Source organism: Ceratotherium simum, chromosome 5, assembly GCF_057802395.1.
Source record: "Ceratotherium simum simum isolate JZ-2026a chromosome 5, ASM5780239v1, whole genome shotgun sequence".
Taxonomy (NCBI): domain Eukaryota; kingdom Metazoa; phylum Chordata; class Mammalia; order Perissodactyla; family Rhinocerotidae; genus Ceratotherium; species Ceratotherium simum.
In genome coordinates this window covers 25,376,726-25,403,609 of record NC_141904.1, presented here as the reverse complement: position 1 = coordinate 25,403,609, position 26,884 = coordinate 25,376,726, and the positions used below count along the sequence as shown (strand labels likewise).

At 36.4% G+C, this 26,884-nt stretch overlaps 1 protein-coding gene across 1 annotated transcript in view; it reads right to left on the bottom strand.

The window, feature by feature from the left end:
* KCNH8 (potassium voltage-gated channel subfamily H member 8) overlaps positions 1-26,884 on the bottom strand; it is a 369,427-nt gene that overhangs the window by 123,495 nt on the left and 219,048 nt on the right. The window contains exons 6-7 of the mRNA XM_004419411.3: positions 8,888-9,045; positions 3,760-3,967 (exon numbers count right to left, since the gene is read on the bottom strand). Of these exons, the coding sequence (XP_004419468.1) occupies positions 3,760-3,967; positions 8,888-9,045 (366 nt within the window). The remainder of the gene's footprint in view (positions 1-3,759; positions 3,968-8,887; positions 9,046-26,884) is intronic.

Below are 26,884 nucleotides of genomic sequence, written 5' to 3'. Positions count from 1 at the left end.
TGCTGTCACACATGCCCATTCCTCAGCATCTGTAGAGATAAGACCTATTCATCCTTCAAACTCAGCTCATCGCAGAAAAGCCTTTGCTGATATTCTAGTTAGATTTAGTTGCCACTCCTTTATGCATGTTCCTGTTATAGAATGTATCACACTGTGATATATTCATTGAATTATTTGTCTATTTTTCCTGTTGGACTTGAAGCTCCATGGCATTAAGTATATTATTTGTTCTGGTATCTCCAGTGCCTAACACAGGACCAAGCACGCAGTGAACACTCGAATATATTTTTTGAATGCATGACCAAATCTTATGTGATCACTCTATTTGTTCTTCTCCTTTCAATCTTCCTGCCAGAAAGAATTTGCCAGATAGCCATTCCCTATAATTTCATAATATTCAGAATTATTAGAAGGAGTTCTACACAAGGAGTTAGGACATCTAGGTTCTTGTCTAATGATTGTCATTTAGTAACTGAATGATTTGAAGATTGATTTATTTAACAATTTTTTTTTTGCACAATTGCCATGTGTCAGGAACTATACACCACAGTGGAAATACAGCAGTGGACACAACAGACAACAACCCCTTCCGCAAGGAGCTTCTGTGACCTAGAGCCTGATTTCTGGCCATAAAATCAAAGAGTTGGACTAAGGTCCTCCCAGGTCTAAAATTCTGTGAAACAATAAGCCAAATCTCAAATTCCTTAAAATACAGTATAGAAACATATAAAAACATAAAGTAAAATATAATACCAGGCAAATCAGTTCATAATCAGCCTCTGATATAGTTAGTCTAGGAGTAGTCTTCCTTCTAAAAATAGATGTCTTAGAGAGAAGTGACACTATGACGTTGTTTAAAGATTAACTTTGATTTGGTCTGATACAAAGTATTGGAACTCTCTCTAGCTATAAGTAGTAGGGTGCCAAGGACAAAATGGATAAAAAAATCATTTAGAGGCAATTAACAATGATAAGAAAGGAATGTTCTGTTTTTTCCCTTTGGAAGATGAATCTGTTCTATACATCTAACATTAGTCACAACATAAAGACCAACGTGTTCTCTAACCAAGTTTTATTTGTGTAGTGAGGTTTTTGATTCATTATAATTGGACTCAAAAAGGTAAAACATATTATTAGTGGACGAATTACATAGTAAAAACTAAATTAGCCTAGACTCTCAGCTGTTTCATTATAAAATTAGGCAGGGAAGGTCGTAATTATTTAATTTGTGTCCAATCTCAGCTGGAGAATGTTTCAAATGAATAAATGATGCAAGTAATTTTAGGGGAGGGGAAAGTCCTTGTAGCCAAGCCTATAAACCCAATATCAACAAACACTACCTTCCCGATCATATCTCAAAATGTGTTTGGACAGGAAATCTAATACTCTAAAGATAAATGTTCAGTTATTTTTATCACAACTGAGTAAAACATATCAATAACTTGACATGCTATGATCATAGAATGTACTTCCTGAAATATCCCTTTTCTTTAAACTTGTTGACATTAGAAGTTTGCTACTGATGAAACCATGTGGACACTGAGTTATGATAAAAAATAGATAGGTATATTAAGTACACAATACTGGGTTTGTTCTTCCATTAAAGTCATAAATCATGGAACCTGAAATAGACTTTCAAGCTATATACCGAGTTTTCTCATGTTGTAGATAAGGAAACTGAGGCTAGATAGGTGAACAAAATTATTGCAAATCTCACAGTTGGTTAGTGGTGGAGCCATGATGATAGAAGAGACCCATTGCCCCCAACCCAATGTTCTTCCCACCATTCTATTAGGCCAATGCTCTCTTTGTGGGTTGACTTCCAGCTCACTAGCCCCAGCTCATTATACTGAACCATAACACTAGGACCAAGAATAGGAGTGGCAGGGGGCAATACAGAAGCAGTTCAGGTGGTTGGCTTCTTTTTTCTTAGAAAATAAACAGCTCTGCATGTTTGTGGGAAGAAAAACAACAGCTATTTTGTATGTCTGCAGCAGGACTGGCATGTTGGAAGCGAAACAAAAAGCTTTCCTCATATAACTAAATTTGAGAGTGTGAGTAAGCTGAATTTCTCCATCTGGAGACTCGCAGACTAGACAAGCCTTACAAATTAAAATGAGTGTACAGGTCTGGGCCCAAAGGAAATTAGGTCACGTTCCAAAAGGAATCAGGTGGCTGACCACAAGTCAGATTTTTAATATGGATTCAAAACAAAGGTCAGAGACCTAACGCTGTAATTCACTGAACACCGTCAAGACTACACTAGAGCATGTGATGGGGCAGCCTTCAGGACAAAGTTATAGAAAGGGAAACAGTATTGAAGGATGGAAAATATTTTAATCCAAGTACAATCTAGATTTTGATCCTCCTTTTAGTCTACTCTTCTCTTTCCCCCCACCTCTCACTCTCTCTCTCTCTCATCTCATATTCTCTTTATGTGGGATATTTTTGCTCTCAATTTGCAGTTTTATTTTTCCCATTACTTCATTTCTGAGAATTGAGGTCCACAGCAAGGCACAGTAAAAGTGCTTTGATAAAAGATAAGAAAACCATTCTGAGATGAAAATTATCAGAATATATCAGCTGATTTGTGTAGCTCAGGGTCAAAATTGATATGTGTAGGAGCATTTTTAAGAATGTAGGCAGGAGATTCACTCTCTTGAACCTGCTTTCTTAAAGTCTTCAGCACATTTTCCAAAGATGCCTTTTGAAGGCTCTGTAAACACCATATGGTGGAAGAGTGGCATTTATGAGAGCCAACCCAGGGATGTTCCAAATGTATTCTGCCACTAAGTGCTGGTATGAAAGGTTAGAGCATTTTTATCTCTTGGGAATCCCTTGTGGCTTTACCTCTGTGCAAAGGTCTGAGCTTCTTTCAAAAGTTCAAGATTGACTTTTGGAGGAGAAGATAAGTGAAGAGTTTTCTAGCCAACCAAGAAACACATTCTTTGGATTAAATGGCAGATTACGACAAAAAAATCCTACATAGAGTACTATGACAATTCTCTAAAGGGAATGACTGTGAGAAGAATGCAGACATTTTAGGATAGAGGGTTATAGCTTCAGACTTTTCATTTTTTATTAAGTTCATTTGGTTGACATAAGTTAAAAAAGGTGTTCACATGCAGAACGTTTCCGATTCATTTATGCAGAATGATGTAACACTTGGAAAATCTCCCTTACACTCCCATGTACAATGGGGACACAAAATTTTGCAAATTATATTTGTACATACCCAGTTCTTTCTACATCACAAATTCTCAAAGTATACCAAACGTGGAAAGTGTGTCATTATGACAGCTCTCCGTTTCTTTTTGAAAGAACAATGGTAGGGATATCTTTTCTATTAACTCACCCCTTCAAATACAAGTGATTATTTTCTTATGATTTAAAATATTGTAATGATTGGCCATAGGCCAGTTGCCCAGTTATTTACTATTACTGCCCCTGCATTGGATATATCAAGATAAGGTCACACATTTCTTATCTAAAAACTTCTATAGCCTTGCTGGTCATTCTGAAAAGTTAACTCATTGAAAGCCTAACCCATAACTCTGAAAAAAATATATAAGGTTGCTCCAGAAAATTTTCTCAAAAAAAAAAATCACTTGTATCATAGACCCTCCCCTCCTCCAAAAAAGATGAGACAAATTGACAGTCAGAGGACATACATATAGACTCATCTTTCACCTCCTCTAAATTCTAAGCAATCTTCCTTTTTTCTTAAAAACGGAAAATGCGACAAATGTAAGCCCTTACCAACTTCCCACTTCAGAAGGCTGTTGTCTTCCCTCTCCATTTTTCCAATGACATACCAGATACATGCCATCCAGTGTGCAAGGAGCGCAAACATGGACATGAGCAGAGTCAGGACGATTGTGCTATGTTGGGAATAACGGTCCAACTTCTGCAGCAGACGCAAAAGACGCAGCAGCCGTACTGTCTTCAGGAGATGCACAAGAGACACCTGTGGTAGGAGACAGAGTAGCACAATTTGGCTCATGGGTTCACTTCATGCCATGACATTACTTTAGCTTATAGCCATTCTGGAAAGTTCTTGAAATTAAGTATAATCATTATTCCAGTACTATGGTCATTTTTATGACCATTTCTTTGTTCTTGACATATTATATCAGGAAGTGATAAGACAAAGGAGCATAAGACAATTTAATTTTTTTGAGTAAATATTTATCTTCCTTAACTAAGATTTATCTTTTTTTCTCTACCTGGATGATTTAATATAATTTTACATATCCTGATATACAATTGAAACACATTATGGTATCACGATTGAATGTAAGATGTCTTCATCCCTTACACACATTTTCTTTCAATCCCACCTCCCCTCTTCATGAAAGGGAGATGCTTTATAGCAATAATTTGTATGGACTGAAGTAGAAGCCTGTGAAGCGATAATAAAAGTAACTTAGGTCATTTTGTTTGTTTGTTTTTTAAATAATTAGGCCTATAAAACTTTAGTAAGTTCTTCTCAAAGGTGCCAGTAGCACTTCCTGCCTCATGTGCTATACTATCTTCCTGCTAACATTACCAATAGACAGAGAAGATATTTGCCTGAGTGTACACCTTCTGATCTCTCTCAAACAAACATGCTTAGGCAACCAAAATCAAATGGAACAAAATTTTTGAAAAATCTCCTAGGTCCTGCCTTTGCATGCACTAAAGCAATAGATTTGTAGCTAAGGGGTTATTTTCCTGATTTTAGGGCCCAAATGAAAAATGTGCACCATTGGTGTCCACCAGAATAGTCAATGTCACTAACAACCTAAGTGGTGCACTAATATACACTCTTTTCACACCCTCAAAGAGCATTCTAAAACAGAAAAGGCAAATAAAATATTAACTTACATGCAAATAGAGTTTGACAAATTCCTTGACCTTATCTAATTTTGGGGGGACAACCACAAATAGAGTGGAAGGAAGTGGTTTGTATGACCAACCTAAGAACTATTTTTCCTTTACAGACAGAATCATAAGCAAGTTCAGCATCTTTTGGAAGTTTGCCTTTGTAATTAGCTGGAGTCATTGACTTCTAGTTCCTTCCTCTACTAGCCATCGCCCCTTATCTCTAAGAAAAATGTACCTAGAACAGTGCCTGACAAAAACTGCTGAAAAATAGTGTTAAATGAATAAAAGGATAAATTATTAAGTTAAGATACAAAACACTCCAAGCTCAGTGTAACAATAGACATTCAATAAGATTGTGTTCAATTGTAATCTTGTGAATTATTCTCTACTCAAAAAGATAAAATCATAAGGTCAATTGAGGAACTTGCTAGTTAGCTGTGCTCTTTTATTTATTTTTGTCGTTCTTCTGTGCTCAGTTTTATTTTCTTCTCCTTCATAGCCCAGTTCTCATTTATCATTTCTCCAGGTGATAAACTGGAGGATCATCTGCTAGGACTTTGTAATCTCTACTTTGTAGCTTAGAGGAATTACTGGGGGTGGAGTTTATTTTACAGGTAGATGAATTGCTAGACAATTTTGTAATGAAACCTGCAGCAGATGTCCCAAATGGAGGAAGACATCTGCTATGGACTGCACTGCGTCCCTCCAAATTTCATGTTGAACCCCCACCCTCTATGTGATGGCACTTGGAGATGGGGCCTTTGGGAGGTAATTAGGTTTGGATAAGGGCACGTTTGGGGTCCTCATGATGGGATTAGTGCCCTTAGAAGAAGATACCAGAGAGCACCATCTTTCTCTCCCCTTCCCTCAGCATGTGAGGACATAATGAGAAGACAGCCATCTACCAGCCAGGAAGAGAGCCCTCACCAAGAAACAAATCAGCTGGAACCTTGATCTTCCCAGCTTTCAGAACTGTGAGAAATAAATTTCTGTTATTTAAACTACTCAGTTTACAATATTTTGTTATATGAGCCTGAGCAGTTTAAGACACTATCTGAGCACATAATATTGATGCAGACAGTCACCCTGTTTTCTCTGACCAGAAAGGGGATGTTTGAGGGAAGAATGTGGGGCTGCCCTTACATGAGAACAATAGTCATCTGCAAGGACAAGGGACATGATCCTGAGAGTCCAGGATGAGGCAGCTCTGGTGATTTTGCTGGCATTTTTTCTTTTTTTTTAAATTATGCTTGCTCCCATCTGAGTCAATAGCTTTCTACTATAACAGTGAATTCTGGCTCTTGATGAATGACAGAAGAAAGAGGTATATTTGATTTTAATAGGAATATATAATCTGAAAAAAGGAAAGGATTCATTTTAGTCTTGGGATGCTGCTCTAAATTTGTCACAGATGAGAACTATAAGCTACTTGCAGACAGGTACAAGACAGTGATGTATTCATCAAGATGTCCTATCAAATGGCAGTTTCCCATATTACCAAGTGGGCATGACACCTCCTGGCTATCAACTAGGGAGGAGAAAGAGAGAGAGAAGAAAGCTAATTAACATGTACTGAGGTCTTTCTAGGTGTTAGACGCTTAACAAGGTATTTTATAGAAATGTTGCCTTTTTAGGCTGCTCGGAAAGCCTGCAGGAATTTTTATGCCCATTTTAGGCCTATTTTGATGTTAACTTCTCCAAGGAAGTCACTCAGATGGTAAATGATAAAACTAAGATTCATATTTTTGCCTTTTTACCCTATCACACTTTCTATGCCTCATTCATGATTTTGTCTTGCATAGTGCCTTTCACAGTGACTTATACACAGTAGATTTTAATAAATAAATGAATGAGCTGTATAGAAAACAGTTGCCATCAGCAATTGTGGGCAAAGCCAAAGTTAAAGCATAAAATACATTTTTGATGGTTGCAATGCATTTTTGAATGTCATCTATGGAGATGCGCTAACTGGACAGATTTTAGATCTGGAAAACCACCTTTGGTTGGTTATTTATTTGTTTGTTTCTTCCTGTCTTTTTGTAAGTCTGTGCAGTATAACAATAGCATAACTTATAAATTATTTCTCATAACTTATATTTTCCTAGGAAGTAAATATAATACTTTGAACAAGTTTTTCTGTTCAAATAGACTATTTCATCCTGACTAACTTATTTGGGGGAATCACAAGTTTACATGGCAGTTCATTAAATGATCATATGCTCACCCCTGTGAAAAGCAGATAAGAGAGAAATTCCTTCCTTTCTTCCTCATTTTCTTTCTTTCGGATATAGACATTGACGTACCCCTTGCATTCTTTATAGAGCATTGTGCCAGATTTCACAAGTCAGAATGAAGAAAGAAGGGAGTACAGTAAAAGTGTACAAGTATTTAAAATTCATTAAAAAATGAGAATTAGACTTTTTAAAAAATCCTTTATCCATGTTAATTTTAGGCAATGAGATGATATATAAATATATGTTATGTATTTTTTATTTTGTATATATTTTATAATATAATTACATAACGTATACATTTAAAATTATCCTATTTGTTCAGTACCCAAAGAGAAATGGAATATAAAAAATATTACTAGTATTCAGTATCAAAAGGGTAAATTAATTTATAACAGAGTCTATTAAACACCACTTATTTAACAATTCTTTAGGAGAATTTGGAATTTTTTTCAGCATTTTGTGAATTACACACTGCTTTTGGGTATTTTTTTTGCAGTCTTGCAAAAGCCTTATTTGAAGTCATTATGCTTTCATTACAGTACACTTATCTAGTCAAATTCGATCTTAAAAAGTATTTTAAAAAGCCTGGTTAATAATTCAGTGCAGCACTGATTGGTATTATACACCAGATTTTTCTCCAGAGCTTTCCTTTCAGTTGAGTTATGGACCTCTTAAAGATATTGACACCCTCAACTTTCCAACTTTTTTTTTAAAAAAAGAGATAAGAAAGAAAAAGAAAAGAAAAATACTATCGTACAAGCAATTAACAAATGCAGAAATCTGTACTAAATAGTCAGGAGTACAGTTCAATCTTCATTCTGTATTTGAATGTATTTGAAACATTGATCACTTTGTTTAATATTGAAAACTATGCTTTTAAATTCTTGACAGAGAATACGACTTCTACAGGGGGTTATCAACTGAGTAGGAAATAGATTTAATTTAAATTAATGTTTGGTAAATTTTTACCTGCTAAAATTGGTTACTCCAGCAGCAAATTGCATCACTGGTCCAAAAATGCTGTTATATTTCCCTAAAATTCTCTCTATAGGGGAGTGCTTAATGCTTTTAAGAATATCAATGATTAAATAGTAACAATAGCTACCACTAAAAGTGGGCATATTTTCTTTCCTGTGATGAGACATGAGGATAAAGGCTTTAGATGAAGAAAGAGGAGACGTTACAAATATCAACAAAAATTCAAGAGAACTCTCAACTTTATATTGGTCATTGTGTCATTTAGGTTTCTGCCCCCTCCAACATTTTTACAAGGGCTTCCAAGAAGTGGTTAAATTCTCTTATTTTAATTTCAGCATTTCTCTCTGTCTTGATCAGTCTTGTTTGTTTTGCCAATGAATAGTGAAATACTCTAGAGGTAGAGCATAAAGGTCATAAACGTAGAAGAAATCTTTAAACTCTCCACCAAATTCTCAAAGCAAATATCTGCCTCAGTAACATAAAGTAACGCTTATATTCCTACAGATGGTTTCCTTATCAAAGGATTTGTTTAGTGAGTCAGACTGATAATAAATTCAGGCTTTTTGTATATCCTGGTTCTAGGTATTTAAGTAACTAGAAACAGGTAATGCAAATTTCAAAAGGAAGTCACTTCCTCCAGTGGAGAATTTGGCCTGCATTTCATTGGTCACCTTGGCATCTGTATTGAAGAGGGCACAAAATCCTGGACGCACAAATTGCCACAAACAAGGAAAACCTGAACATGTGAAAAATAAGCACAGGGGTAAAACCAACCTTCAAGGTCATGTGGAAGGGAGCTCTTTACTCACCACTGTGACGTTGAAAGCATACAGGAGGTCAAAAGGCAGGGCAGCGATTAAATCAATGATGAACCAGGTTGTGACGTAGTGAATGCAAATTGATCTTGCTTCAAAGATAACCTGGCCAGACTTGCTGACATAGGTTGTTCGGAAATTTAAAATAATATCTGCTTGAGAAAAAAACATAGAGAAAGAGAAGGAAGCAAGAAGGAGAGAAAGCAGAAAGAAAGACGAGGATGGAAGGAAGAAAGGCAGGCAGGCAGGGAGAAGGAGGGGAGGAAGAAAATTGTATAAAATTAAATAAAGTTAGACTAAGGGTAACCTCTTAATGTATTTCAGATTGATAATATCCATACTACTCTCTTGACAGATCCAGCTCAACTCAACAAACAAGTATTCAAGAAGGGTGAAGAAAGAGATATTTTCTGAGCACTTAATACATTCCAGACATGGGGCCACATGTTAAACACAATTAAAATAAAAAATAATAACTATAACAATTGTCATCACTTATTAAATGCTATGTACCAGATAGTGTCCTGAGAACTCAGCATAGGTTATTCCCCTTACTCCTCAGAACATCTTCTATAGTAGACAGTATTAACTCTGTATTAAGGAGGTCTCAGTGAGGAAAAGTAACTCATCCATGATCATATTGCTAATAGTGGCAGAGATGATTTTGAACACAGATGTATTTTGTAGTTTGTATTCTTTTTTTATACAATACTACTTTATTCCATGTACAAAAGTTTTACTAATCTCTGTATGGATATGGAATTCATCCCTGCCCTGAAGGCACTGTATTAACAAAATACCAGAAGTTTCCTGTCTGTATTTCTAGGTTAAATTCCCCATTTCATTTTAATGGGAGATGAATTGATTTCAACCTTTCCCCACATCATTGTTTTATCATATTTTTATTTTATATTTATATTATATTATCTATTTATTGAACTTTTTACAATATATGTAAAGCTGGTCAAATGGCAAAGCCATAGCCATGTGGATCATGTTAAACTCAATCTTGCTGCCTACAAATAAACATCTCTGAATCTGTCATATTAGTTCATGGGTTAGATTTCATTAAAACATTGGAAAAGATTACCTTTTCCTTAATTTGTTTTAGAGTCAGTAAAACCAGGCCTTTGGGAATTTCAGCCTTGGTACCTATATGTAAGGGTGATAACGGTTAAACATTTTATGGACTGGTGACTCCAATAGAAAACTATTTCTCCATGGGACTTTGTTCTTGCCATGATTCAGTGACTCAAAGATCAAAAGAGGGAATGTGGGAAATAAATATCCCAAAGAGAATAGGAATTCAGGGAGTTATAAAACTAATGCTAAGCTCTGACGTACACAATTATTAGATGAATTGGAATACTCTTTACAGCTAATTTAAACCATTGAAAATAAGTGGAATAGTGTTGTATGAGGTTAAGAATTTGTTGATATCATGATCATGATGATGACAATGATAAAAATTACAATAATGTGCACTCTATATTTGTATATCATTTTTACTTTTTACTTCATATTCACATTTGTGGAAGGCAGAATTCTAAGATGACCCCCCACCCCTCCCATGACCCTCACTCTCATATGATCTCTTCCCCTTGAGTGAGGGTAGAACCTGTGAGCATGATGAGGTATCAAGCCATGATCAGGTTGCATTATATGGTTAAAGGGAGATTATCCTGGGTGGCCTGACCCAATCAAATAAGCGTTTTAAAGCAGAGTTTTCTTCATCTAGTGGTAAGGGATTGGATGCCAGTGAGACATGCTTTTCTTGACTGGAAGAAAGCAAATGCCATGTTATGGAAAGGGTCACACGGCAGGGAATGGCAGGCAGCCTCTAGTTCTTGAGAAGGGACCCTGGTGGACATCTAGCAAGAAATGGGGACCTCAGTCCTATAACCACAAGGAAATGAATTCTTTCGACAGCCACGTGAGCTTGGGAGAGGATCCAGAGCTCCAGAAAGCAACACAGCTTAGCTGACACCTTGATTTCAGCGTTGTGAGGCCCTGAGCAGAGAATTCAGTTAAGCTCGATCTGGACTTCTGACCTAGAGAAACTATGCTATGAGATAACAAGTTTCTATGGGTGTTGTTGTAAGCTGCTGAATTTGTGGTAACTTGCTATGCAGCAATAAAAACACTAATACAACATTTATTACGTCATTTGGTTCTCATTATAGCCTTGTAAGGTGAGATAATAAAGGAATTATGACAACAGATTATTATTACAGCATTATAGATAACATATATGTTCTTAGCATGAACCTAGTACTGTTCTAGGCCCTTTATAATAATAATCTCATTGACTCTTTACAACAACGGTAAGAGGCAGGCACTTTTGTTATCCCCTTTTACAGATAAGAAAACTGAGGCACAAAAGGAGGAGAGTAATTTGCCCAGGGTCACACAGATGATGCAACTGAAGCACAGGATTAAACCCTCCAGCTAGTTAGTGAAAGAGCAAGACCCAAATCCAAGTCTCCTAAGTTCCAATTCAGTGCTTTCGGTTTTGATGCCTTTACAGAGACCAGTCATGTTACAGGTCGGGAGGCAAGTTCTAGGTGACTCCAAGAAAAAGATCATTTTTCAAGTCTCTCGTGAATGATATAACTTATTTAAATGGCGTTATTAAAAGTCATATTTTTGTCAAAAAATAAAAGCATTAAATTACTTCCACTGTTAATATTGAGACTATGAAAGGATGAAGCTAGTGGATAAGCCGCTCACAAAGGATGAAAACAATCCCAAGGCGATTTCCACTGCAGAGTAAAAATGCCATCATGGCAAAGTCGCAATGCATCATCATAGCACGGCCACCAAGAGGAAGCTGGGAGTTCACTGGAATGCCATGAGGTTGTTACGGTAGCGTGTGAACTATTCATTCTTTTACTTTAACGTTCTAGACTCATGTATTTCTGCACTAGCAGAGCAATTTAACAGGTCAGGCCACCAGCAGTCGAAATAAAGCAGAGGTTTCAACTTCATGGTTTCCAGAAGAAAGCTCAGGTTAGGTATTTAGGTTTCCACCTTACGAGTGAGAAATCCAAAGAGTTGTTTGCCAAGCCCTTTAGCGATCTTTGGTTTCCACAACACAGGCTGAGATAAGCCTGTAAGTTCATTATAAGATTGAAGGGACAAATTTCTCACATATTTACAAACTGATCACCAGGTCTACCATAAGCGTCACAGAAAATCCACTGCCACCATCCACATACCTGGGGCACTCCCTGAATGGAGGAATGAATGAAATGATTGGCCTGTTGTTGATTGATACAGCAAACATTTTTAAAGCTGTGTGGTGAGTTATGTGGTTGACTAAAGAATAAAATAGAGGTGCAGACTTCTGAATAGAAAAGGTATTTTCTTGCGTGAGTCATTACAGAATATCAGTTTAGAAAGCTTTTAAGAAAATAATTTGGTACTCAATTGAGTTAATTGGAAGAAAAGAAGATATGTTAATTTTAGGTTTAAAAAGAAGTAATTATAAGACTTTATACACAAACAATGATAATAGTAAAAGAATAAAAGCTATGTTTTTAAATCTATGGATACAAATATATTTTTGAAATATTTGAATATTTTTATGCTTACTCTCAGGGGAAAAACCCAGACATATATCGTATTCTAATGTTTCCAGGACTATGGTACAATTGTCGTGCAAAGACTGTACGTTTATTAAGTGATTAGTATTATTTTTGAATTGCTGATTTTTAAAAAAAAACTTTTGTCATATGCATAAGAATAGACATGGTTCTGGTGTATTGTGACTTATAAAACATATTTTCACATTCATCTGTTTGTGTGGTTCCCAAGCAAGTCTCTCAGGTCTGTTACTCTCATTGTCATTTTAGCAATGACTCAGATTTTAAGGAGATTGCTTAAAGTCATGAAGATAGCAAGCAGTAGAGAGGCAGGACATCTTTTGACACTCAATTCCATTTTCTTTCCATTATCTTAAAGATTTACTGCACTTTCAAATATATTTTAGAGGCAATAACAATAGGTTGGTGCAGGGAAACGCATTTCCGATTGTCGCCCTTAGATTAAATTCAGCATCAGCATCACCCAGGTAAAAGAATATTAAATCGAAATCACAGAATTGAATGTGGGGAAATGAACTGTCTTTGATTCTGGAAATACAAGGACTAAGCTTTTGTCCCAGGACAACTGAGAATTCGCTTTGCTTTCTCTCCACTGATAAGGACATGGTGGTGCTATTCAAGAACCAGGAGAAATCAATGTAAATATTCCCTTAAATGGAAGGGCAGGGATGGCTAGTACAAGTTCTTTAAGAGCGAGGGAAGCATAGAATAAAATAAGATTGTGATGAGGAAGAAAAGAGCCTTCTAGATCTGGCGTCCCTCATAAGAGAATCATAGTTGCAAAGTTGAGCCTCATGAACATTGGCTGCAACTGCTCATCCCCCTGTGGTTGTCTTACTTCCCATAAAGTTTTGCATTTTTGGCAAATTAAATCAGTGACTCATTCAAATGTTACAGTAAGAATTTGGTCTCCTCCAGACAATCCACTACCCACCTAAAAGGCAGCAGTATGACTTTCATTTTAAGACATCTAGAAAGCACGAGTATAATGTTTTTCAACTTCATGTTGAAAAATACATGAAAATTCCTTAAGACCCAAATTTTTATATGTAATTTTTCTTGTTAACTTCATTCATTATCAACATCCACAATTGTCCTTAAATACACATACACGCACAGTTTGAATCAGGAAAAATATTCTGAAACCATAACAAATTAATTCATACGAATTTACCATTCAGAAACATTAATGTCTCATGTGTTTGTACAGGCATAACCAATCTCTTGTGGCACATGGTGCTGGTATCATGTGGAATGAGTAAATAAGGAGGGTGATAGAGAATTATGATACATACTCTATGTGGTTTATAGAATTTCCAAAAACTTGATCATAATATACTCCAACAAAATGAGGCATAATATAATTGAATTCTCTGATGATTCAGATGACACTTAATTATTTTGCAGGATAATCAACTTGCTTTCTTGTTGTATTTCAGTTTTACATAAGCATGATTAAAATAAAGACAAATAATAGAGAGATAGCTGTGTACATGTTCTGTTTTCACATCGTTAAGACCTCCAAAAATGAATGTTTCATTTCTCTCCCACACTACATGGCTATGTATGAGGACTACAAAGCAGGAAGGTTAAATCCATTTTCTCTAGTTTGATTTCCTTGAGAACTATGTAATTAGAAAGTACGAAAAGAAAAGGTTACATTCAATATGGCACAAATTAGTAGATTTCTTTTCTTTATTAGCATGCAAGCCAGATGGGAAATAATTTTTAAATCATATTGGCTTACTCATTAAAAAGTAAATTAAAATATAATGGTGTGCTTGAGAGCATACGCACACATACAAATAATTAATATCTTCATTTAGCCATTTCTTTAAAAATTAATCAACGTTGTACAGCGTGGGTAGAGAGAGATTTAACTAAACCAGCTGCTAACTAATATTCTAAAGATACTCTGTCTTTTCATTGCTTGTGAGGCACTCCTTTGAACACAGTATGATGTCACAGCAAATTTGACCTAAAAGGTGTGGAAGAACGAATAACTGAGGGCTGATTGATGAACAGGCTTGAAAGACTAACAGTCCTAAGAATGACTATAATCGATTGCCAATATTGGTGGATGAGATTCATACCACTCCACTGTTGCTCATCTTGTTAGCATCTGTCCCTCTTGCTTACCTTAAAATGAGAGATTTATGGCAAAGATAGGGCAGCAGATTAAGTGAAAAACAGTATTGAAGAGCATTACATTTAAAAGAAAATGTAAAGGCAACCAGGTGAGTCGAGGGGTGGTTGATGTTGTACTGGCTTGTTTTGTAGCAGTGTGGCCAACACTATCATGGTGGACACTTCCATAGATTTAGACCCTCAATATCAACATCACATGGACCCATATAGAAGGAAAGAGACCTAGAAGTCCTCTATTCCAATGTGTCTTCGAATGCGGAACCCCATCTATGTCATCATTCATAAGGATGTGGTCAACCAGTCATTGTATGCTTCCAGCAATGGTGAGCCCTCTGCTTTTTGAGAGCACTGTCTTAGTTTGACCCATCCACCATTAGGTAGTTCTTACTTTCCTCAAATAGATGCCTTCCTCCTTGTAATGCCCTCTCCTTCATTCCAGTTTTGTCCTTACAGTGACACAGAATACATTGCCCTGCCCCCCTAAAAGTCCTTTCCATAAATATTCGAGATTAGTCATCAAGTTCTCTCAGTCCCCTGGGTAAATCTCTCCATTTCTTTCCATTGTCTCTTACTAATCAGTTTTCCTCTTCCCAGTCCTAAGGCTTTTCTCTGTTTGGTGGTTTTCATAACAGTCTCATGGAAGATAGATAGGATTTGGGCTTTAGCTTTCTCCTTTCCTTCTTCCTCTTTTCAGGCTGAACTTTTGTTCATTTTGCATAGTAAGCCACCCCACCAGTTTTTATTTTGAAAGGGGATTTTCAAGTCTTGAACACAATAAAGAAAAGAAAACTGCTCATGTAGTTGACTACTGTCCTTTTGGAAGGAAGGTACCAAAGGATAGCAGAATATGCTACCCAGAATATGCCACTTTGGCATAAGAATTATTTTGAGCTGAAGGTAATTGAGAAGAAGCAGATTTAAGAAAAGCTCCCAGTCCTCCTCCTATTTGCCTAAAACAGCATACATTTTCAAAGGTGTCCCTCTTCCCTTTTCTACCAAGAAGGACAAAGTTAATTCCCAGACATAGCCTGTCGAGAGTGGAGGAGAAGACCAACTGCGTACACTCCCACCAGCAGTGTTTGCAGAGCTCTCATTACTCCACAGTCTCACCGACACGATGTTATCCGACTTTAAAAATTTTGCCAATCAGGTGGGACTGTAATGCTTCTAGTAAGACATTTAGAACTGGTTTTAACACTTCTAGTAATGGAGCCTTAGTAAGTTGTTAAGGGGATCTTAAAAAAAACAACGCTTGCATTACTATTAGCTGAAGTGAACTTTTACTAACTCAAATCCCTCCACGTTGTTTTTCGTACAGATTGCTCCCAAGCGACTGCTCCTAATCTTTACTGGAAGAGCTAAAGTATAGCTATACTTCTCAGCTTTGCAACATCCTGTAGTTCTATAAAAATATTGCTATTGAGGACCTGTTGCGCTCTCTGCCCAGTGCAGGGTCCCTGGCACTCAGAGACAGACAAGGCATCTAAAAGAAGCATGCTTTTGTCTGGTAACCAGGGGCTCGAATATTTTTATTATCTGATGTCATTCCACCTTTTGGTGCATAAGCAAGCCAGGAATATGCTGGCAGGTCAAAGGAGACAGTGCACACTCCCCGTAGATCTCTATTTAAACCCCCATTTGTTGTCCACAAATAATTATTTTATTATATTGACTTTGTACCTTGCTTTCATTTTATTATATAGTTTACTGTATCTAAAGACTTCTATGTAACAGGCACATTGGTATGTGTAAAAACTGCCACTTTTGGCTCCCTATAAATTATTCACTTTTTCAGTAATATGTAACCCTAAATTAGATATTGAACTTTGGAATTATTGGATCATTTTTAATAAAAATAATTTAATGATTAAACATAAACCTACTGAAAAACCATTATTTAAGAATAGCTACTTAATTACAGAAAGTCTTGGCATACTTATTCTGTCTATAATATAGTTATCAGGCGGTAAAATTTCCAAACATAAGTACAATAGGAAATGTAAGGACTATCATATCTGTAATATTCAGTCAGGAATTAATTAATTAAAATGATAAAAATTAACAGAGTCTATTAATTTCATATGAAGTAAATATTGATTATCCAAATAACAAAGCTTAGAATTAATGAAGACTGAGATAACTAACAAAAACTGTGTTAAAAAAATTAATATTTGACCCAATGTGAAATCCAACATACACATCCTCAGTAGAGAGAAAAACTTTAGATTAAATATAAGATCTTTATAGTTACAGAGCACTTTACATTTTAATTAGGACTTTCTTCTTCATTTTCATATTTGAGGAAAATAACATCCTTAGTATTTGTGATAGTCTTTAGTTTTGTTTTCTGAATATTTCTGGCTCTCTACCTGCTGGTATGATTATGTTTCCCCACCACTTGAAGAGACAAAGTGTGTCTCTGTGACTTGCTTTGGCTAAAATTACGAGAGCAGGAGTAGCCTGAAACACTTCCGGGCAAGAGTTTTGAGAGCTAGTGTGCAGTTCCTCACATTTTCTTCTCCCTGCCTTGATGATCATGGAAGTTCGTGGCAAGATGGAGCCTCTATCAGCATGGGCTCCTGAGTGGCTACAACAGGCAGAGCTCACTGCTGACCCACATGGACACATAGCGTGAGTGAGACATAAACTTTTGTGTTATATCCCACTGAGACTTTGAGGTTGCTTGTTACCACAGCAGACCCTAGCCCATCCTGACTGATAGGTATTCCTACAAGGCTATATAACAGAGTGGCTAACAGTATAGAATCTGGAGTTAGAATCCCTGGGTTGTGAACCATTGAGCAGATATTAGTTGTCATTGTTGTTATTACTACTCACAGTACTACTACTATCACTCTACAGGCTTCAAAACCGAGAAACAGGGAGAATGAATGACTTATCTAAGGTTGCGTAACACATTAACACTATTATTTTTATTGTTACTTTACAGACCTGATGCATATAATGATGCTAAAATGACAATAAAATAATAAAAATAATAATAGCTAACATTTATTAAATTCTTACTATGTGACAGGGATTAAGTACTTTACATGTATGAGCTATTTTGATGCTCACATGGTCACTATGAAGTAGGTATTATGTCCATTTAGTGGTAAGTTACAGACTCAGAATTAACTAGCCCAAAGTTACCAAACTGGAAAGTGGTAGAGATGGAATTTATACTCAGAATCTGTCTGTATGCTACCACCAGCACATTGTTTATTATAATTCATCTCCTTCTTCCAGCCTAAGAAGGGAATTCTTCTGGTGATATCCATGAATTGCTTTTTGAAATTTAGGTAATTTTTAGAGTCATAAAAAGATAATATGTAGCATTTTATGCATATTTATATTATGTATATTTAGCTATATACAAAGCTATTCAATATATTTCAAAAAAACATTTTATTTCAAGAATTGTATATATACCATAAAATGCACTAATCTTAAGAATGCAGCTCAATGAATTTTCCCAAAGCTGACCATTTTTGTCATCACCAATGGATAGAGATATAACTAAGAACAGTATACCAGAAGCTTCCTTTGTGTTCCTGTCCAGTCATTAACCTCCAAAAGCTCACTGTTGTCCCAATTACCATAGATTAATTTCGCATTATTAGTTAGGAACTTTTTATTTTGAATCATATAGCATGTACTCTTGTGTATTCTTGCAGTAGACATTGCATATGTGATTTTCATCAATTTGGTGGTATGGTATGGTATGGTATGGTATTGGTATGGTACGTGGTACCATGTTCACTGCTATTCATTGCTGTATAGTATTTCATTGCTGTATGGTATTTCATTGTATAACTATACAGAAATTCACTTCTTAATTTTATTGTTGATGAAAATTTTCATTGTCTCCAGTTTGGGTTATTACAGTTATTGCTCTTAGAAATATACATATGTATATATAATATATGTTGCGTGTATATATATGTGTGTGTGTATATCTATATTCATACATATGCACACACACAATACCTGTACCTTTCCTTGTACAGGTATGGGTATGTCTGTTGATTCTATGAGTCAAATTGCTGGGTCATAAAGTAAGTATATATTTTATTTTAGTAGATGCTGGCAAAGAGTATAACAGAGAGACTGTACTAATTTACATTTCTGTTATACATTGCATGAAATTTCAGGTTGATCCTTATCTTCCCCAACCCTTGGTAATTTGTTTTTTTTCTTAATTTTATTGGAGCCATTCTACTGGTGGTGAAATTATTTTCATTTTCCTAATGATAATGAGCACATACTAATTGCATGTTTGGATATCTTCTTTTATGAAGTGTTGGTTCAGGATTTTAGTGTCATGAAATATGTTTCCCCTCCTTTTACTGATTTGTAAGAATTGTTATTATATAGTCTGATTATGAGTTGTGTTCTGTTTAAGTAATTTATGCCTATGCCAATGTTATTAATCTACAACCCATCTGCAATTGATTTTGTATATGGAGTTAAGATTTATATTTTCCCAGATGGATATCTAATTGATCTAGTACCATTTTAGAAAACATTATCATTTCCCCAAAGCATTTCAGTGGCACTTTTGTCACAAACCAAGTGATCATATACATGTAGATCTCTTTCTGATCTCCATATTTTGTTGCAATGGCCTATCTGTCAGATATCAGCTTTTCCAGCTCAGTAAGAAACAGATATGTTCAAGCTATATTTAAGAACTTTCAAGAGTATTTAAACTATGACTAATATATTTGACTTTTAAAGCAAGAGTTGACTAGTCACAAATCTGAAGTGTTATACTAAAAAAAATCTAAATGGAATAAAATATTCAGTATTTGAAGTAATGGAACCATGCTTAAGAGAAAACAGATTCTCATTTAAGCACATTACAAATTCATAGCTATTCCTGTGAATGCATCAGTAGAAAGTGCCATATATTTGTTATGCCAGAATTGCATTTCTACTTGTGGTTTCAATAATTCAGTCTATTTTTAGTCATTGTGAACAGTAAAAATCACAAAAGGATCAATAATATCAAGCCACACCCAACTAATTTCAGTAATGTATGAGTAGGACCAGGCAATAATGCCAAAGTTGAGGCACAGAGTAATTCTTTGCTTTAGTTGTGTTATAGTCCAGGTCACTGAAATCAAACAGAAAGTTGGGAAGTTAAATGGTGTCTATGTTGTATTAATTCTCCTTCCGGGTTGTTTGAAAGAGTGGTCCAACGACAAGCCAAGTCAATATCACCAGGCATTTAAGAGCCAAGAATTCATTGTGGTAACTGGATCACCAAAGCTGAGAAGGGAAATCACAAGGGAAGCAGAATTAAAAATTCAAATACCTACATGTGGAACTCAACAAGAGAGAGCAGAACTAGAAAAGGTCAGGAGGATTCCAGAGCCTGTTAATACCAAAGTGCACCTGGGTTATAGTCAGAGAGTGGAAGACGTGCTCCAGGAAGTTAAATCTATCCCTTGGATACGCACGATGTCAAAGGCGTTACCAATTAGAGCTAGAGCCTGAAAAGAAACAAAATTGCCAGTGTAGGAGATCAAAATTCGGCCACTCTGAAATATATCTCTTTACCTTGATTGTTTTCTCTGAAGGACATTTGACTTCCCCCATTAACTGCCTAAAGAATTTGATATGGTGGCTCCTTCCTGGAACAGATCTTCTATCATAATGGCTGTAAAGATAATGTAGGATAGGGATTACAATAGCAAAGGCACCAAGCCTCTTTTATCAAAAACTCTATCTCTCCCTGACCACATTATCTATAGATGACCCCGAAAAGAATTGTCCTCCTGCCCTCTGAAGTCCCAGGCCACTACCCACCCCCAACACGCTCCTCGCCTTTAGCTGCAATACTTAAGCAAGCAGCTTAGACAGAGGGACAAGTTGCTCATTTCTGAGCTTCTCCCATGTATACATGTTATTAAACTTGGTATTATTTTCTCCTGCTAACCTGTCTTGTTGATTATTTGGCCAGCCATAAGAACCTTAAGGAAAAGGGCAGAGGGAGATTCTCCCTCTTCCCCCTACACCAGCTATTTCTATTTGTTCATATTTCACATTGAAAGTCTTTTTAAGATCTTACAAAGTTTATCCTTTATTTACTGAATAGTATTTCTGGAGGGAAGAGTAGAAACTGCTCCTGTATCTGTTTATAGAAATGTAGTGTCTAGAGCTTCTCAGTGATATTCCAGAGAGAGCTAAATGTAACTCTCAAAACCTACCTACTCTGTGTTTTTATACCTACTATTCATAGGGCACTGGCTGTTGATGTAAAGATGAGTAAATAAAATTTTACAAAAATACATCTATTTGTTAAAAACAATCCACTCATGTACTCAAGAAAGGTCTTGTCTTCAAATTAACCTTTTATTACATTTAAATAGTTTTACTGCTGTTTTTCTAGCAATATAGATAAAACCACATCATCTCTATAGGGCTAGAGTCAGAAGGTGCTACAAAATTCAGGTTACTCAGGACTTAACACTGACACAAACTGTAAAGCTAAGGTTTTATTCCAAGAAGTTGTTTTCTGAGGCCTCATTCAAACAACTGAGTAATGCAAATGTGGTATTTGGCGGTCACTAGTATGTAACTTGACTTGGGATGGTTTGATGAATTCTATTACCCAAGCTAATGCTGTATGTTTATTTAGCATTTGAATGTCCATCAGTACTGATGCTATTCTGAATACATATTTAAATGCAGGCAGGAATGTCTTCTTTGCTATTCAAGAGATTCAAACATAACTGCCTCTCAAACTTGCTTCAAGATTGCTACTGGCCATGCATTCTGTATATTTCAATTGTTATCAGACTTTTCTCGTGTATGGTCAGTTCAGATTTTCAATCTGTTATGAAAATACATCTCTTGGTGATAAGGATTCATTTGTATTATCTTAACAATGGTGTTCAAGACAGGGGCTGATCTGATCAAATATCACTCTCCATAGCTGTTCACTATTCTTCCTCTTACTTTTCTTTTACGTGATACCTTTAATGAGCATGTGAATTACTTGCCTTTGCTTATCTATAGGCTTCACTGCTTGGGAAAAACTGGCTTGGTGTCTTGTAATACACAAGCCTTGAAATACATCTCAAACATGCAGTAAAAAAGCTCTTATTAAATGACTGTGGAGAAAAAGCAATTTATTTTGCAGGTAGCAGATTTGCATATTATGTTGTTGTTAGGTTCTGAAGTCAGTGAGTAAAGAGTAATTCACATAGAGTCAAAATTACACCCAAAAGAACTTGAATCACCCATAAAGCATGTCATCCCGGTGTATTATCTCTCATTAAGTCCACTCTGCCTCCTTTTCCTTCAGCATTAAAAGAGATTGTGGCATCTTCAGTTAAATAGTAGACAAAGCAGTTGACTTGCATCCAGTGGTCATGTTGTAGGTTCCTCAAAATACTAAAATCACATTCATATCAAAAATTGAAACCAACTCAGGGCATCGAAGACTGTGGTCACCTATCTCACACATTACCCCATATTCTCTTTAAGTTAAATGATGGGGAAAATTGCATCTAATATTTAAAATAGTATCTTGCTTTTCTTCTCTCTTTTCCCCTCGATCTAATAGCCCTGTAATGCAACTCTAGGATACATCATGCAAAATATAATGGCAAAAGATAGCTGTTCGCCAAATTCATATTCCCCTTTTTCCAGAGTAATAGAATTGTAACTGAATGACACTTCCCAGCCCTCTTTGCAACTAGTGTGGTCATGTGGCTAGGCTCTTGCAAGTGGAGTGTTGAGTGCAAATTTTATGCTTTGCCCATAAAATTGAGCACATTAGTTTTTTCATACTCTTTGCTTTTCTATTTCTGCTGACTGGCATGAAGAAGAACAGAGTGACCTTAGAAGCCATCCACTAAAGATGGTAGAGCCACTATCAGTCTCAGTCCTTAAATGACTCTGTAAGAGAACTACTTCCCCCAACTTCTTCCTACTAGTCTTCATTGTCCTCCCCAGAATATTAGGTGAGAGGGAAATACATTTCTATATCCCATAAGCCACTGAATTATTGTTGCAGCTCTTCTTACAATAGCTTATTAAACCTAGAACACAAAGCAAAGTTCATAGCTCTCTCTTTCCATTAACTTAGTAATTTAATAGTTCCCAGCCCCATGAAATGGTGCTTTGGTGGCTGGTCTCTACAGTACAATCAAAATGTGACCTTTTATCATTATGGGCAAGGGACTCACCCAGTTCTCTAGCCTCTACTAAGGATGGCAGTTCTCCTAAGTAGTGATTTTTCCTTTGCAATCCCTAGTCAAAAATTGGTCAGTGTCACTTCAACATAAACCGTTCATGTAGCTGCTCTTGAGCCTCAACCTCCTGCTGTTGCTTGCTAGAACCAAGGCATTAATATGATCCATTGAGGTCACTCTTGTATATACTTGCCAGGTTTAGCAAATTAAATAGAGGACAGCCAGTTAACTTTGAATTTCAGACAAAGAATGAATAATTCTTTAGTATAAGTATGTCCCATAAAAAGAAAAGTAATCATCCTTGAACTATTAAGCTCTCAGGCAACAGTCAGATGACCTGCAATTAACCAGCCCTCCTCATCTACCCAACATGTGTGCATAAATCCACTCAGTGCCCTGATAGGAACCTAAAACGTGTGTGTGTGTGTGTGTACCACCAGAAGGATTCCAATGCGGGAGTGTATTATACAGAAGAAACCTGTTTCAGCACAACGAACATGAAATATCACCTCTTCATTACCTCTCTGCCACTAACATCTCTTGGTTTCCATTCTTTGAAAGAAAACAAAAATCTACATTGGCTGCTATAGCTGTTAACCTCCCTGCAATTTCTTTCTGGTTCATCAAATTTATACAACTTACGTTCTAGACCTTAACTTCTATCAACTCATGCACAGGAGGTAACATTCCATCCACCCTTTTCCATTCACTTTTATGGTTGTGCATTCTTATGCCTTGTCTTGTATGTGCACAGTCTTGCTGTACACCTGTGGAATGATCTTTTTAGGTCTTCACACTTTTTTGTTTGAAAAGTCATTAATTTTGGATATCTCTTTGTTCACTATTGGTCTCCCCAAAAAAGTGACTGAGAATTGCTTCTTGTTCAGTATCCTAAACTTTTTCCACTCCAGTGTATTTTGAGTCTTTCCATACTTCCCATTATAAGTATATATTTTTTTTGTGAGGAAGATCAGCCCTGATCTAACATCCATGCCAATCCTCCTCTTTTTTTTTCGCTAAGGAAGACCAGCCCCGAGCTAACATATATTGCCAATCCTCTTCCTTTTTTCTTTTTTCCCATTTTCTCCCCAAAGCCCCAGTAAATAGTTGTATGTCATAGATGCACATCCTTCTAGTTGCTGTATGTGGGACACTGCCTCAGCATGGCCGGAGAAGTGGTTCGGCCATGCGTGCCCGGGATCCCAACCCAGGCCACCAGTAGCGGAGCGTGTGTACTCAACCGCTAAGCCAAAAGGGCCGGCCCCCCATTATATTTTTTGGATTATCCAATTTAAATGACACTATTTTGAAGGTCCTCAGAGGAATACTACTAAAGTTACTGATTTCCAAGGAAACCACAATAATAATCATGCTGTGAGCACCAATCAGCAAGTTTAAAATGTGTACTTTTTTGGATATTCTTCTTTAAAATTCTAATCTTAGTTCAGTTAGATGTGCTGATATGATAAAATGTCACGATCCTTTGTGATGAACATTGGCATAAAAATAAAATATAACTGCATTCCAATTTCAATTCTCCCATTTAGTAGCAGTGTGTCCTTTGGAAAGTTCTTTACATTTTCTAAGTTCCAATTTCTGTTTAAGTAAAATGGAACTAGTAATAATTGCCCCTCATCTATTTACTCAACCAGTATTTATTGATCACCTTATATGTATGTGTATTGGCTAGATTCTGGGAGTACAAAAATGATTAATACTCTATTCCTGCATTCAAAGAAATTACAGTTTAGCAGGAGATATAGGTAAGTGAAACAGGAAATTATAAAATTGTGTGATGAGTCCCCCGGGAACACCAAGAAGGAATAGCTAACACCAATTTGGGACAGACAGGTGGGAGATAACAAGTGAGCTGTGTCTTAAAGAATGAATAAGAGTTAGTAAGGCAAAGGGGAAGAGGATGGAGGTGGCAAGTACACATTTTTTTAAAGTTCAAGAATAGGAATTGATTGAAGGGCTTTAAGTGGTGAGATGACACAATCGGATATACATTATATAAAATAACAATAACAAGGAGCCAGCTCTGATGGTCTAGTGGTTAAAGTTTGGCACATTCCACTTCAGCATCCCAGATTCAGTTCCTGGGAGTGGAACCACACCACTTGTCTGTCAGTAGCCACGCTGTGGAGGCAGCTCACATAGAAGAACTAGAAGGACTTACAACTAGAATATACAACTATGTACTGGGGCTTTGGGTAGGAAAGAAAAAGAGAGAGAGGAAGATTGGCAACAGATGTTAGCTCAGGGTAAATCTTTCCTGGGGGGAAAAAAAACCCAACAATAATTAAAACCTGGCTCTAGCATAGTAAATAGATCCTAAGAGTGTGGGCAGGGAAGGAAGTTACTCAGGGGGTGGAGCAATCCAGTCAGAGCTGATGGTGACCAGAACTAAAGTAGTGGCAATGAGAATAAGAAGAGAGGATGTATCAATAGACGATTAGGAGGTGGACCATACAGGATTTCGAGTTTTTTCTGAGAGTAGAAAATAGAAAGGATGCGAGGAACGACACAGTTGAAGAACTACAAATGGTCCAGTATGACTGGAGCCTCCAGAAGGAGGAGGAAGTTGTAATAGATAAAAGGATAGAGATACAGAGTCCAGACCATGAAGAGTCTTCTATGCTATGTTGAGGAATTGCCATGTGCAATCGCTTGGGTGACATCATATTGGTCCTCAACAAATATTTAATGAATTGAATAACACATAATGAATTATATCTAGACCCAGGTGACCATAATGTTTTCTGTTATCTAAAATATTTAAACAACTTCTCAACATATTCAATATATATTTGGTTTTTTAAATTATTTATATATTTATTTATCTTAAAACAATTGGAGTAACAGGAGAAGAGATTATTCCAATGGCAAATGCTAAATGCGTGGATTGAAATGGGAAATACAAGCCACCTAAATAATGCCATTTTTACTTAGAGAATATAGTTTTTTTATATAGAGGAAGAAAACATGCTTGAAAAAGTGGGAAAAGGAGAGAATGACGTAGCAGAGTTCATGTTTGGTCAGAGGCAAATGGAAAAAAACCCTCATTATTCTGCAATAAGTTTCTAAATCAAGAACTCATAATTTTCTTCTGGGTTTCTAAATTTAGTAATATTCCGTTCTTAATCTCCTTGTCTTGTTCAAAATAGCGCTATTATTTCATATTTTATGAGCACGTGTTCCTTCTCGTTGTCTTTTTACAGTAATATGTAAGTCGCAGGGCAGCATCGTTCTTGAATGTGTGCTAAGAAAATTTTCCTCCAAATTTGCCATCTCACAAATGTTTCAGATTTAAACATAATTCAGGTACATTGTGAAATAAGCTTGGTGCTTGTCAGGCAAATATAACTCTATTTTGCACATATATCTAATTTCCTAAGGAAAAAAAAGGAATAAATAACAATAATACAATATTGATAACACTTTTTTTTATCTAAATTACTCCATTAAATGAAATGACTGTATAGTATTTTAAAAAATTCAGAAAGCAACATGCACCTAGAACTTCTCACAATGGCTATGACTATAAAAAATATTAGCAGGAAAAAATTGCATTTCAGCTAGAGCTTTACTGACCAGTAAATGTTGTAAGGATAATGTGATTAAAAAATAAAACTTTGAGGGGCCGGCCCGGTGGCGCAAGCGGTTAAGTGCGCGCGCTCCGCTGCGGCGGCCCGGGGTTCGCTGGTTCGGATCCCGGGCGCGCACCGACGCACTGCTTGTCAGGCCATGCTGTGGCGGCGTCCCATATAAAGTGGAGGAAGATGGGCACAGATGTTAGCCCAGGGCCGTCTTCCTCAGCAAAAAAAGAGGAGGATTGGCGGATGTTAGCACAGGGCTGATCTCCTCACAAAAAAAAAAAAATAAAAAAAAATAAAACTTTGAAAATGTTATAAGCTGTATATATTAATATTCTTTGGCCCAATAATTCCACTCCTTAACATAATTCTAAGTGTAGGAGTAGGGTCGTTTGCATTTTTTTTTTTTTTTGTGAGGAAAATCAGCCCTGAGCT